This window comes from Pithys albifrons, chromosome 7, assembly GCF_047495875.1.
Source record: "Pithys albifrons albifrons isolate INPA30051 chromosome 7, PitAlb_v1, whole genome shotgun sequence".
NCBI lineage: Eukaryota > Metazoa > Chordata > Aves > Passeriformes > Thamnophilidae > Pithys > Pithys albifrons.
In genome coordinates, this window is record NC_092464.1 from 22,120,873 (window position 1) to 22,136,007 (window position 15,135).

General features: G+C 40.9%; 1 protein-coding gene across 4 annotated transcripts in view; it reads left to right on the top strand.

Annotated features, from left to right (window-relative positions):
* The window catches only part of FAM171A1 (family with sequence similarity 171 member A1), an 85,721-nt gene that overhangs the window by 34,307 nt on the left and 36,279 nt on the right, over positions 1-15,135 (top strand). For 2 of the 4 annotated variants that reach the window (XM_071560492.1, XM_071560493.1), the window contains one exon: positions 14,169-14,396. The exons of 1 other annotated variant lie outside the window; for it this stretch is intronic. In XM_071560492.1, the coding sequence (XP_071416593.1) occupies positions 14,169-14,396 (228 nt within the window). Of the gene's footprint in view, positions 1-14,168; positions 14,424-15,135 lie in introns of those variants that run through there. One more of the 4 variants, XM_071560495.1, reaches the window with a different exon arrangement.

The window sequence follows — 15,135 nt, forward strand, 5'->3', positions numbered from 1 at the left end:
TTAAACAGGACATATTGCTCTAGTGTTATTTAAATTAATCATTGGATTGAATTTAGCAGAACTTTCTCCTTTAAAATAAATGTGTATTAGTAAGTGATGGAGTGTTGGAGCATAAGAGCAGCAGAGCAAAGATACCTAAATATGAAGCAAGATGCTTCACAAACAACTCTGAAAATTCATAACTGGGGCACTAAACACGTCATCCAAGCTATTTCAGCGATAGCTCATTAGGCCAAAGAGGTGGTGGTTTTAAGCCAAATGAGTCTTCAGCACAAGAGGGGAGAGTAGTCCAGGCTAGGATTCCTGGGGCAGACTGTCAGTCTTGAGCACTTTGTTGTGCTGCTCCAGGTACCTGGGCTTGGGAAGACACTCTGCAATGGCTCTGGCTGTCAGAGAGGCTTCCTGACTGGGAACGCAGCTCTCTTTGCAGACTCTTTCAGCATGTGATGTAGCCTGGACAGCACAAATAAGAGAACTATTAATATGAGGGCCACATCTCTGAAGTCCAGGCTTTGTTACAGCTGATGTACCAGGCAGTCCCCAGGGCATTTTTGCGGGAAACCCCTCTAATTTGTGGAAAAGGATGGGCATGGTGCAAAAGTAGCTTATGGTCTGCAAAGCCATCTGCTTCTACCACTGTGCTGACAGCAAGTTTAGCACTGCATCCCTAAGTGGATCTTGAAATCTCACCCATTATGCTTCACAGTTACCTATTTCATTTTCTAAAAGTCCCTTCTACTAAGGGAATTGGAGCAGTGCTCCTGAAAACACTTTGGCTGAGATTCCTAGCTGAAAAGAGATTATAAGTAATTCCACCCACCTCACTGCAGTTTTAACATGGCAGTAACAGAAATAAATTTCAAAAACCAGCCTCCAAAGTAGGCAGCAGTGTTTTATATGTAAGTATGCCCATTGAAAAGAATATGAAATGTATTTTGCTTGGCTTTGGTATGCAGATAACATAAAAATCATCATGTTTAAAATGAGTATCTATATGCTATGTGTGTCTGTACTTTGCTAAGTGATTATCTTGCTGTTACTTGCTGTTTGTGACCCCAAATATTTTTGGCTCTTTGAGAATATAACCACAAAATAATTTCAGCCTAATTTTAATAGTCATTTAATAGCTGGAAAGATGAACTTAAAGTTCAAATATTATTAACAAATATTGTTTCATTCACATTAGCTAGAAATGATTTTTATTTGCCTCTATTTTCCTTTATTTAACTACTCAGAGGTGAATATCTGATTGAGTGATCCAAAACTGAGGTTAAAATCCTTCTTGCTCACATTGAACATCTTGGCATTAGTGTAACTGTCATTTTTGGGAGAAACTTGAGTCTGCAGATAAACTGTTTTACATTGCCCTTTAAGGCAATTGGAATATTTTGTTTGTGGGTAGAAAATGTTAATGTGCTATATAATTCTGTTGTGACTGTGTAGAATCAAAACTGTCACTGTTTCGCTGTGGTGTGTTGGCTGATCCTTTACTAGAACAGTGGATCCAACTGAGGCAACTCAAGGGATTGTCATCATCCTTGAAGTAGACCTCTGGTTCCTACAGGATGAGAGCTGCTGGATTTCCTAACCTCTCTGCTTTCTGTGATCTTTAAAGCCATGTATGTTGTGCTTGGCCAGCTGATGGCTGGAAGTGTCAGTCGTGCTGTCATGGAAGCATAAGGCTACCTGGGAATTTGCTGTCCTTTTACACTTCCCTGAAGTAATTTTGCAGCCTCATGAGAACAACTGGCCACTTGGGCTATTAGATGAATTGTTAAATAAGTACACCTGTAACATTCATGTAATACTCAACTGGAATTATATTTATGACTAAACATGGTAAAATGGGTTTTAAATTTATTGGGATGATTCCTTTAAATTTTTGGTTAACTGTTAAATATTATTTTTCTTAGCAATTCTTTTGTAAGTCTGAGAAGAGAATTAATTTCAAACAAAGAGATTATATCCCTTTGTGGAATACGTATTTTCTTAACTTCAAGAAAGTATCTGTAGACTTGTTTTTGAAATGGATTCCAGGGAAGTGGTATGGACTGATAGTGTCAAGGAAACTGTAAGTAAATGCTGTCATTTTTAGTGATGAGCTGTACCTTGTGTTTTCAGTTTAACTTGCCATACATATATATGCATAACATACTTTTATCTGCTAATCATAGAATCTTTAAGGTTGGAAAAGGTTGATCGAGTCAAATGTTAACCCAACACTGCCATGTTCACCACTAACCCATGTCACCAAGTGCCAATAACATTACATTTATTCTAGGCACATAGGACATATTTTGCCCTTTCAGAAGCTGGTTATTGGTCTCATATATCTATTTTTTCTCTTGCTTCCCAGCAAATTCCCCCAACACATCCTGTTAATGCAGCTTCTGTTTATACCTTTATCCTCTGTATGATTTGGGTATTTAGGAAGGCCTTCCTCCTGCTTCCTCTTAAGCGTTGCTTGCACTCAGCTGATCACTTTCCAAAAATGCAGCTGTTTGTTTAAACCAGAGTAATACTTTAATACAAATGCTTGCTTAATGCATAGGCTAAGTGCCCTACAAAATATTGATGTTGCTGCCTGTGCCAAGGAAGCAGAGCACACCTCTAGAATGTTTTCAGTTCTACATGTCTGCTTGTTAATGGGAAAGTGGCAATATTTGTCAAACAGCAGCCCAGTGTGATAGTGTTACCTATAAACAGATGAGTCTTTTGCAGCATGAGCATAAGAAACAGATGAGGTAAAGTTAAAGAATCTGGGAGAATCCTGTGCTGAGGGAGAGCTTGAGCAGAGCACTGTTTACAGCTGTAAATCCATAAGATGGGTTTATGCCAGAGTATAAACAGTAACTCCTCTATGTTGTCAAATGGGCAAACTAGTAAATAATGTGAGCGTTTCCCGGAGTCCTGTGTGCTCTGACCAGACTCTTAGGTGGGCCATGTGTGGAGGGTATAATGTGTAATATCAAATGTACTTATTTGAAGATATTTAACATTATGTAGGATTTTTTATTTAGCATAATGATATAAAATATACTGGAGTCATGATACCAATGTAATTTGCACTTTGTTAATAGGAAATAACAGTAACAGCAAGTTCAGTCACTATACCAGATATGGCACCTGCTGCTGTTCTCTGTAATATGCTCACCATCACAGTGCTGGGCATCACCAGCTGCTGAGAAGGAATACATGGGTTGGAACCAGCCCATAGCTGCCTTCAGATTTGTTTAGTTATGTTGATAGTTGTTCAGGTTTTATCCTCTCTGCTGGTCTTAGCCACATATACAGGCCTTTCCCATGCTGGTGTGGGAGACATTCTCACTCTTTTAATGAACTTGAAAAAAAAGATTTGATCCACTCAGCTGAGGTGTAGTCAATTGATTCACTCAAATGCCATTGCTGTACATCTAATACAAGGGCCACCCTCAGGTCCCCTTTGTGTTGAGATACAGTCAGCCCTGTTTGCAGCAGCTGTGCTCAGTCACACCCTGCATTAGATGAGCTTCAGGGCACATCGCCCTTGCACATCTCCTCAGCTTTCTTCTGTCATTTACTGGCCAGTCACAGTATTTCTCATTGAGATTGATCTGTAAAGGGAATAGATAATTCTCCGATTTGCTTGATCAGCTTTGCTTTGTTGGTCTTTGACATTTTGATTTGTGAATCCCAAGAGTCCTTCAGCAGAGTGCCATCCCCTTCAGACCCCCCTTAGGCAGGAAATTATATATGCTACCTGAAGGAATGTGCTTCTCCAAGTTATTTTCATGCATTCCCAAAACCTGGTTCATGGACCTCCAAACCTTTGCTCCTTAGCTACAGGGTCAGTCATGGGACTGTGATAAGCACCAGTGCTTATCCCATCATGGAGAGCAATATAAGGTGTATAAGCAGCATATCAAACTCCTGGTAAGTGTTGCTTTTGGGGTTTTATTTACAATAATGTCTGTAAGAAAGATGAATTTTGCAAATGTAACTGTACCTTCCCATTAGGATTGTGAATTTGAGGAAGAGCCAATAACTTCTGATTTACATAATTGACATCCAGTGTAGTGGAATAGAAATTGGTTTTTTGTAATTCACAGTTTTAGTCAGATTATAATTTTTTTTCTTGTGAAATCTTAACAGCCCTAAAATTAAGCCCCTGCCAAGAATCAAGATCTCTGTGGCTGTTACGGTAATTTAAACTGATGCAAGTGTTGGTTGCTGAGTCAGTTATGTATGCTCTGCGTATATATGTAGTCATCATAGCTGAAATATAGGCAGTACAGCAGCCTGGTTCAAAAATATTAATTGAAAAATTAATTTACTTGGATGAGAAGGCTTCTGCTGTGTGACTGAGACTGGATGAAAGAGTAAACAAAGGGCAATAACAAGTGGCTGTGTGTTAAGCTGCAGATGCCTTGCAATGTCAGAATGAAGGGAACTGTAGTGGGTCCTATTTTATTTACAGTTCTTATTCATTATCTAGAAGAAGACCTAGATCACAGGTTAATTAAATTTTTAAACTAGTCCAAATGAGGAAAAATGAATACTGTTTTGAAGAGAAAAATCTCAAAAACTTGTATTTTTTGAGAATAAGAAAGTTTCAATCTACACAAGTCAGGTGGCAATTAAATCCTGGTGCTGTAGTGAGGAGAAAATAGAAGTCACAGCAAGTGGTGTGGTGAGATGTTAATAAAAACAAGCTTTTTTATGGTCAGGAGGAAACAACAGTAACACAGCCAGAAATACCAACAGAACTGTGGAGGGTTTTGAGTGTTCAAGTGCAGTTATAAACACTGTGTAGTGCCTGGGCACAGGTCCTCACTGCTCCATATCAAACCCTTTCCTGGCATTGTCACAAGCATCCTGTCCTTATCGAGCCAGGAGATTTAACTGCTGTGGTGCCAATATGCAGCAATAGAGGTTGAGAAACATTTGGGAAGCATTCTGGGATTTAGGGTTAATGCAAAATAAAGCTCTACTGCAACTGTTCATGTCAAATACTGACCTTAAGCTTGTGTAGGTCAGGCCATGGACAGGCTTCCCTTCCAAAGTGACCGTAGGAATGCAGCAGAGCTGACCTCATTGCTCCTCAAGCAGCAGGGAAGGTCCCAAATCTTTTCCTTTGCCAGTGTTGCCCTTGGCCACCACTCTCCACCCCCACACCTGCTGGTTCTGCTGATCTTGGCACCTGGGGCTGTGTTGCTTCAGCAGTTCAACCTGATAACCTGGCATCGAGCCATTCAATACATTAGGCTGGTGCTGTGCTGGATTAGCAGATGGAATCAACACAGTGACAGGTCCAAGGGACAGCACAAGAGAAGGAACAGGAGTCCATGGCCAGGCCACAGGGGTGGGAAAGGAAGAGATGCTCCTGGTTTTGCTGTGGAGTAGCTGAACAGTAGTGTACATTCCTCATCACCCTGCAGTGCTCTGCTCAGGCTGGCTGGGCTGGAAGAATGAGGTCGTTACCATGTGTAACCTCACCTATGATTTAGCTTTCCTGTCTGCCAGCTGGGGATAACCTCTTCAAGTGATTATAAATTTATTATTCAGTTATTTGAAAAAAGGGAACGTGCAAGTGTGTAGGTAAAATTTTAACACAATAGTTTTCCTCTGTACCTGTATGAGTTTATGTTGGTAGTACTGTTGGAGTACTGAGAGGGAAGTCGAAGTTTGCATTGCAGGCTGCAATGGGAATGTAGAGAATCACTTGAGATGGGTTTGTTTGAATTGTTGTGGTGGTTTGTTTAAAAGTACACGATGGAAAATACACTCTTCCAAAGTTATAACTAGGTTTGCTTCCACAACAGGTTTTGGAAGTAAGTAGAGATTAAATCTAAGATTAAAACTGCTTGGAAATTAGCAAAAAAAGTGCTTGTCTCCTCATTGCCCCATTGCACATACATTGGATCACTTAAACATAGAATACATCTGGTTTAAATTGCTTTCATCAGGTGCATACTTTTATTAATGGAGTTAGGATAAAGTTGTTTTGCAAAAATGTAACACATCCATTTGTGGCTAAGCAAATTCAATTTTTGCCTTTCTTTCTACGAAACCAGACTGATGATGCAGTAGGTATAAAGCTGTCTTAAAATCTCCGTGAGCAGCACAGTGGCTGAGCTCGATTTCGTGTTATCCTCAGAGCTGATGTTGCAAAATCAGCTGTGGTCTTGTTTGAGTCAGTGGAGAACTCTAATGCTGAGCAACTGGAAAATAGCAGTGCATTAATTTTTCATTCCGTATTGATCTCCGAACAGAGTTTCAAAGAACTCTATTACGAAAAAGAGGGTTTTAAGCAGGGATTACTTTTCATGACTTGTAAAGAATACATTATGCATGTGGCAAGCTAAAGCTTTGAAACTCAACTTCCATCTGCGCTCCATGACAGTATTTTATTTAATTCCATGTCTAAGAGACAAGGTTTGGAAATGGAATTAGTTTGTCTCATGCACAGTTCCTGTAGAGATCAAAGGCAGACCTGTTAATGCAACTATTGCTATTCATGAATTTCATAGCTGTGTGAGTTTCCAATTAATTATAAATGCTTGTTTAATCACTTAACAATAGGGTATCAGAGTCTCATCTGGGCATTATGCATATAGCTCCCACTTTTTTTAATTAAAGCAAATTCCTACCTTTTCTCCCAAGAAATTAATTTTGGTGGTATTGCTCTAGGCTCTAGCAGGTCAGGATATGCAAATCTTCTTTTAAATGTTGGACAATTGCATGATGAATGTCTTTATTATCCTAGAACTGCCCCTCCCTCCTCTGTGAGTATGTGGTTGTATAGTAGCCTGGTTGTCACTGTTTGCAGCATAAATTGCTCTAGTTCATATGCTAAAGCTCTTTTTGTGACATTTCAATAAAACTTGTGTGTGTTATCCCTAGGAGATAATGTATTGTAAGATGAAATAATTATTTATCATTTTACTTTCCAAATGCTTTATTTAATAGATTTTAAACCCAAAGAGGCAAGTAGGACACCTGTCTGACCTTCATATCATAGACCACTGCTTTATTTGAATATTGAGGATTAAGTCTAATTATTGGATAATTAAGATAAACCATTTCAGTCCCCTGGAAATTAAATTCTTGTGCACTAGAGGAACCAGTGCCAACAGTGCCTGAGGCACTTGCAGCATCAAGGAATATTAGATGAGAAATGCAGATGAATCAACCTGTGCTGCAGAGAAGGGTGAAAAAGCATCAAGTGCCACCTGTGAGCAGCCTCCTCACAACCCCAAATCCTGTGTGTCCACAGAGCTGAGATGAGCAAGATGCTCTGATCGGGCCTCGGGGCAGCCTCTCCTTGTCAGCTAAATGAGGGGACTGTGCAGTTCTCATTGCACCAGACCTCTGCTCTTTCTGAGGAGGAGCAAGGGGGAGGAATAAAAGAAAACCTCAGAAATCAGTCAATTGTGCATTTGGGGAAGAAAGTTCCTTCTTGAATTCTGAGGTGTGAGAGTTAATTATAGACTTCACACTAGTGGCAAGTACTCCCTGTGCAGAGGACCGTACTGGTAGTTGACTTCCCCATGACCTGTAAAGCACAAAAGTGTTTGGCAAATTCAGATTGCAGTGCTAAAAAGAAGTACTACAGACAACCATTTGGGCTGGCTTCATAAATGTTGTAGAATCAAGCATTAATTCTCTTAACTCTTAACATTAATTGTAAGCCTTAATTAAACATCTAGAACTAAAATTAATGCTGTTTTAAAAATTAGGAAAATAAATCTTCCCACAGCTCGAGTGAATCTACCATCTAGTAAGCTGGTCCCTTGTTGCTATAAATGACACCTGGATTTGCTTAGTTACAGTGTACAGTTGTTGGCTGTCTCTGTCAGCAAGGCTGATGTTTTTCAGCTGACTTTTTATTTTGCAGTTTCCTTGGTATGCACAGTGATCCAGCCTTGCAACAAGAAGTCAGGTTCTCTGGATGGCCAGTCCCAAGGCTGCTTCCCTGTCCCCTCCATGTTTTTGTGGCTCTTCTGTGAACCCCTCTGCTTTCTAAATCCATTCTAAATCTCGACCTGAGAACCAAGCCCTGTTCTGTTGTCCTTACCGGAGATCTGACCAGTGCAGGAAGGAACTTCCTTCTTGATGCCAGGGACTGCAGCAGGCTTGGTATAATCTGGAGAATCACTTAACAGGCAATGAGCACACCCCCTGCGTCCTGTGCTCTGCACGGTAGGGTTCTCTGGAAATCGGTGGCAGACACTGACCCCACTTGAAACCTCAGCCACCTGTGGTGGAGGGAAAGGTTGGATAGCACCACTGATTTCCTGTAATGAGGACAAGAGCCAGTTCTGAACAGAGGATGCCATTGTCTGAGGTAAATCTTCTGCAAGCACTCCTAGTTTGCCACTTGATGTGGTACTTGTGTGCCTGTGGAGGGATGTCACATACACTTCTTTTTCTTCACATGAACTTACTCTGCTGCTATTTTGAAATGTGGTTGTCAGTAGAACCTTCTTAATGCAGCACATTAGAAAGTTATGGTGAGATACGTAGATGGTTGAGTTGGCATCTGTGGCTAAGGGATGGGCAACACTCCTTTTTCTAGGAAAATGTTTCCCTTTAGATAAACGAAAATCCTATTGTTTGGCTGAGGATTGACCTCACACGTGGGCGAAAGGTTAAGAGGCAGAAAGGCTTATCCCCTTGGACCACAGCGGTCAAAGCCAGGCGTGTTGCCAGTAAGCTCAGTCAGAGTGGAGGATACAATTTTAAATGAAGTCCATAATGGCATTTTTTGAATGAGCAGGAAGTTTTCTTTTTCTAATCAAAACCTAGATAATTTAATTATCTCTTTGTTAATATCCTGACCTTGTCCATGGATAAGGGACCCCCAAAGGAAAAGCTAAGTGATAACGGCTGCCTGTGTCAGCCTGTTCCCAAAAGAGATCATCTGCCCAGCAGACGTCAGTGGGAGTCTGCCTGACAGAGGGGTGTGTGCACAGAAACCAAATTGCAGGATTGGGATCTAAGTAGGATTGTGATCTTTGACTTCCAATCTGTGTCATAACTTTCCTCTGTTTATTCCAGTATTTGAGATCTGACAGTTTGCCTTTGCTCTGATCTCTCAGGATTTTTCTTTCTGTGTTACATTACTTACTTAAAAAATCCCACAAACAAACAAACAAAACCCAAAACCACCCAAACCCAGTGCTTTTCATTATTCAAGAGTTAGGTTGTAGAAGACAGCACTGATGATACTAATTCTGAAGGAAACCATTCCCAAACTGAGGGTTCACAGCAATACAAAGAGAAGTTGTGAGTCTAAGGGCTTACAACTGCAGAAATAGTTGTCTTAAGGTTAATTGTATTTCACGGGAGGCAGTGGGGTTCATAGAGCAGATGGCACAGGAAGGATTGCTCAGAGAAAGTTTAGACTTAGTAAAATCTCAAAAATCAGATTAAAAAGACAGATGGGTTTCTGAATTGGAATGCTACCATTTAAGTTTTTTTTTGTCTTTCTTCACTTCCCAAATTATAACCTTGAAGATGCTGGAGTTTTTTATATAGCTTAAAATAAATTTAGCACTATGAAACTGGGAGGGAGTTACACTTAAGCAGCTGTTTTCATGGTAACCGGTAGTTTGGGTTTGCACTCTTTTGAAAAACAAGATAGTATTGCTTGAAAGAAGATAAAGGAATATGACCATAAGAGAAAAGGATTACTTGGTTGAGCATACACATATATCAGCCTGCATCTCCTTGTGGAATTTATCCCTGTATTTGCTGGTTTTATTTACTGTTTTCCCACTAACCTCCTTTTCCTGCTTTGCTTTGGGATTCTTGAAGCAGAATTGCAGGGTTACACTGTTTAATGTCTGTGAGTGGCCCATTCCTGCCTGCACTTCTAGACAGGGACATAGAGGCTTTTTGCCCATTCAGATGGGATCTCTCTGCCTGTGGTTTATTTTCTGGAAATGAACAGTTATCATAAGTGGCTCTTGATTTGGACATGAAGTGGTGCAGAGAAATAAATGACTCTGGAGCTCTTGTCTGTGCCCACCTGTGCTGCACTGCAAGCCAGCGGGGCATCACATGCCAGAGAGCCAAGGTCTCAGAGTCATATTCACACCACACTGGTCACTAGCCAGCCACATTAGATGGGGCTGTGGCTCAGGCACAGCCTGTCCTGAATGTGGCTGTCTTGTCTGGGGAGGTGAGGGAGAGCACAGCTGCCCAGGGTGAAATCGTCAGCCCTGAGTCTCCCACCTCTGTTTTGCTCTTGAAGGAGGAAACATCAGCACTTTTTATGTCCCCTTCCGCCCTCCAGGACCTCACCAGTAGCACAGTGCAAAGCTCCTTCACCACTTAGTAATTAAATATTCCTTCTGTAACCTACAACAGTATGACAAATCTGTTGGAGAATGAAGGAGGCTTCTCTTCAGCAGTTCATGTTTTTCAAGTTTATCTTGCAGTGCTTTCAGTTCCCTGCCTCCATCATGTTCCCCTCTTACTGCAGATTTCCTTCCTTCTCATAGTCCATGTCTTTAATTCTGTGTTGACCTCCTTGCCATGGTAGGCTGTAAAACTCAAGAATAATGTTATCTCCCTTATTCTCACTGTTTTGCTGAGAGGACCAACTGAAAAGTTTGTCAGGTATTTTCAACACACTATTCCTTAGCTAATAATGAGTCTTCTAAGCAGCTTTTTCTAAATAACTTCTTTTATTATATCTAATGTTCCAGTCTAATTCCTCCCTCTTAATTTGAGGTCAAACTAATGTTGGGTCACTTGCTGCCCCTACTCTTCTCTCATATATCCCTTTTTCAGTCCCTCTCCAAGAAGTGCCTGAATATTTCACAGTTATTCTGAAAACGACTGTCTCTCTTTCTAGCTTGTTCTCATCATATCAGTGTTTGAGAGGACATTTTCTTAAACAATTTCCCTCCAGTTTTAAGCTTTTAATCATTCCATTGCTGTGAAAATTATGGTGATAATGCAGGTATAGTGTTTGTGACTTTGCTGCTGCATTAGGTAAGAAGGAAAAAAAGGAGCTGGTGTGTGAGAGAAAGCCCTGAATTAAGCAAGTTGTATACATTTCACATGTATGTCAGGGAAGATAACACGTTCAGGCTGCTAGATTTTTCTCTGTCTTCTCAGGAAAAAAAGCAAGTCTAAATATCAAAAAGGAAGAGTTAAAAAAAGCTCAGTGTCTGATCGAGGGACTGTGGTTTGGAACTGCAGTTCCAGTCTGTTGCCTTACAGGACATCAGTTTTCCATCTTGGATGATGGCCTTTGTTCTTTCTGTTTGAAAAGAAGATTTTAGAAACCCTTATCGGAAAGAGAGAAGGATACAGACAGAAGCCTTTACATAGCTATGAAGTGAAGGATAAAGAAATTTCCTTCTGGAGATACCCATGGCTAGCTCGCTGATTTGGGAGGAGAGACATGAATTTGTGTATACAGGAAAATTTGTCAGTTTTTGTCACTTCGTCAATTTTAGTAGTAGTCTCTATTCTAGAATTTTGAATGGATATAAAGAATTACATGGATTTGATACTTCTGTTGTTTTTTTACCCTCTTCCTTAATTTACATTAAATATTCCAGAGCTCCTTGGTTGCTTCTTATATGTGGTTGTTTTAGAAAAGGCTAAACTTACATGTAACTGAAATTGCTAACAGCAAAGTTCAGATGATCGAGTTCCCTTGCTGCTTTTTTAATGCATCACCCATTATTCTTAACCACATCTCTTCCTCAGCATTCTTTGCTGGCAGTTCAAAGTGGGAAAATGCAAAAGCACAGCTATCTGGCTTTGGATCTAAGCTTATTATAAGTTCCTGCACATTTTGAAAATTAAAATTTATATTGCCCTTTGCCATCATGTTTGTAAATACATGTAGAGTTTGTACACACATAAATACATATACATTCCTTCTTTGATTGATGTGACTGCCTTTTAATGCCCAAGATGTCACAAGTTGCTTGATGGTCAAGGCAAGGTTTCTAAGAAGGCACTCGGTATTTGTGCACCACAGTGTGTGGACACTGGTTTTCAATATACCTTGTTTTCTTTGACTACTAAATGCAAAACTGGGAAGAAGTCCAGAATCTTTAATAGCTAGAATGTATTTCATGCTGATCCCATCAAAATTGGCATCCTCCATTGCCAAGTTCTAAAGCGAGGGCTGTGATGACGATGAATTTGTCTAATAGGGTTTTTGTTCAGGGCTGCCCAAGGTTTGTATTTTCAGTACTGTAAGATTCAGACAGAAGATCTCAGCTTATAAAAGGACCCAGTATCATTCTGTCTGGAATGCCCTTAGGATAAAAGTGCTGATAGTTTTGTAGTAAATTCTGACATCCTTTTAAAATTTTATGTTATTACAGTATGTTTCCTAGCATATTCAATTGTGTCATTTCACTGTTGAAATTTACAACAGAGATTTTGTTAAATTCTTTGTTGTTCTTCTTGGCATTATGTCTTGCTGGCTTATGGCTTACACCAGTATAAGTTCTTAACATTGTAAGGCACAGTAGTCATAGAAAAGAACTGTACCACTGATACTGTTCTGTAGAAATCAGTGTATTGGTTTTAAATATGTAGGAAAAAGGGGTCATGCTGTCTTTTCTGGGCATCACAGGCAGAAATGAGTTGCGCACATAGTGTGAGCATCTTGCTTGTGAGGGGCCTAAGTCCCCTGACACAAAAAGGGAGCTGGCAAAATACCCTCTACAACTTTGGGGAATGGAGTAAACTGAAATAGGGTTCTTCATGGAAGAATAACAGAATTTTCAAAAATTAGGGTGGGAATGAGAGAAAAGGGAGAATGGGAGAGAAAAGAGGGAGGGAAGTATTATTTTAGGAGAACAAGGTGGCTGGAAATGAAAAGAAAAAACCCCAAAAAACAAGGAATGTCTTGATGAAGGCATTGGGTCATTGCTGAGACTTTTCCACACAGAGTTGCATTTAAGTCATAGTTATTGCAGAAAGGCAACAGCTGCTACTTCGGAGCATGAGGCACAGGATCTATTGCAGGCACAAGAAAATAATGGTAGATATAGAGGAGTGCCTTCCAGAGGGACTGTGTTGCACAAGCCAGTCCATGTTTTGTAACAAAAGCCTGTGACACAATGCATGGTTTTGTCATAGGAGTGCCCGGAGTGGGCAAATATTGTACATCTGGAAACATTTAAACTAGAAATTAGTTTCTGGAAAAAATGGCAAATTACTCAAGGAAAATGTAGTCCATTGTGTTAGTTTCAGACTGCATATCTGCAAGATGCATGATTCTCTTGACTGCCTGAACCATCACTTCTTTGCTTCTCATGTTCACCATGATACAGGTGATCCAGTAGTGTCAGGGTTGACAAGCTGACACTCTAGGGGCTCTGATATTTGGGCAGCAATGTCACAGAAAAACAGCTGGTGAACAGGAAGGAGGGGGACGTGTTCCTCTCTTGCTCACTGCTAGTGCTCTGCATCCCACCTGGTAGTCTTGTGCTTAGAGGACATGGACCTGATCCTGTGAGATTTCACTGCCTTGGTTAGACATTAACAGGGAAGTTCTGTGCCTGCTGGGGCCATCTCTCCCACTGGAGTTCAAAATCTCCACTGTAGCACAGCCTGCTTCGGTGCCTACTTTATTTCTGGGCTTCTGTCACAGCAGGTTTCCTCTGTTCGTTTGCTACATGGAGAGAATTGTTGTGGAGAAGAGGTGAGGGAGCACAGCCCACCTCCAGCCTTTTCCTCTCCCCGCTGGTGCTGGAGAATGCTGGCAGGAGCAGAGGTACAGCAAGGCATGGACCTTACAGAGAATTACCATGCCGTGCTATCTGTGACATTTGATTGCACACACATTTAGAATTACAGTAGTACTGTGTGATTGCCATGTTGCCCATCACAGGGGATACTGGCTGCCCCGGTGATGTGCTGCCCAGCCACAGGTGGGTCATAGGTGGAATAAGACGCCTCCACAGCTGAAGTTAGCAGTGGAGCAATAATTCAGGATGTGGTCTTGCCTGTGGCAGAAAAGGCAGTGTCTCTAAAGAGTGACTGCCCAAAATGGAGAACTGCCAGGCCAGTGCAAGGGATCGTATGTGGCACCAAAGTGTCAGAGCCCAGTGTCTTTTCAGTCATTGTTGTGCCAGCCTGTTCTAACTGCTGCCTCCTGCAGAAGCTTTTCAGATGATAATCGCTGTGGTTGTTTGTCATTGCAGAAGTAACGCTGAAGGTCCATGTAAGCGATGCCAGCACACATCAGCCAGTAACTGAAGCCCTTATTGAGATTTTTACCAACCAGATCTCCATTGCATCTGGAACCTCAGGAGCAGATGGCACCGCCTTCCTCAAGTTTCAGTATAAGTTGGGCAATCAGCTGATAGTGACTGCTAGTAAACATGCGTATGTGCCAAATTCTGCACCATGGAAACCTGTAAGATTGCCTGGTAAGAGATCTTTATTTTTGTTCTGAGGTAAGATTTTGCATCTAAAGGAAGTTACACAGTTTTATATGATGTGTTTGAATACTTGAGATCCTGGATGGGAGGAGAAACATCTGTGCCTTTCAAAAATAGTAATGTTTATTCCTCAGTTAAACTGCAGCATCAGAGCTGTGCAGAGATTCACACTCCTGGCTTGTCCTTGACACAGTGCTGCATCAATTTTCAAAAAACTGTTGGTGCTCTTACAGCTCCATAGGAAATAGAAATCTATTCCAATTCTTTTTCTTTATGGGAACTCTGTTTCCAAGAGCTTTGTTTCAGCAGCTGGGAGGCATTCCTTTGTTTCTCTCCCAAGGTGCAGCAACAACTGTTGCACCATAAGCTGTAATGTACAAAATAGTCCTGGCCTTTTTGTTCTTGGCTATGTCCATAGGACAGTTTAATCTGCAGTTATGTTATCCAGATGTAAGGATTTTTACTAACTTGATTAGCATGTTTTTTCTCTTCCATGGGAAAACGAGTACAACAATAATACTTGCATGTTAGTTTTTATCAGAATGCCTCAAAATTGTATGGGAAGAGGGAGACTTTACATTAGTTGTACGTGAGGGAAAACTGAGTAATGAAGCCTCCTTCTCTACCACTAAATAGAGCAGATTGAGGGTGGCTTTCAAGCCTTGAGATGTAACATTTATGAAGGTCACATCCCTAGATTCATCTGCCTTTCCTCTAATCCCCAGCC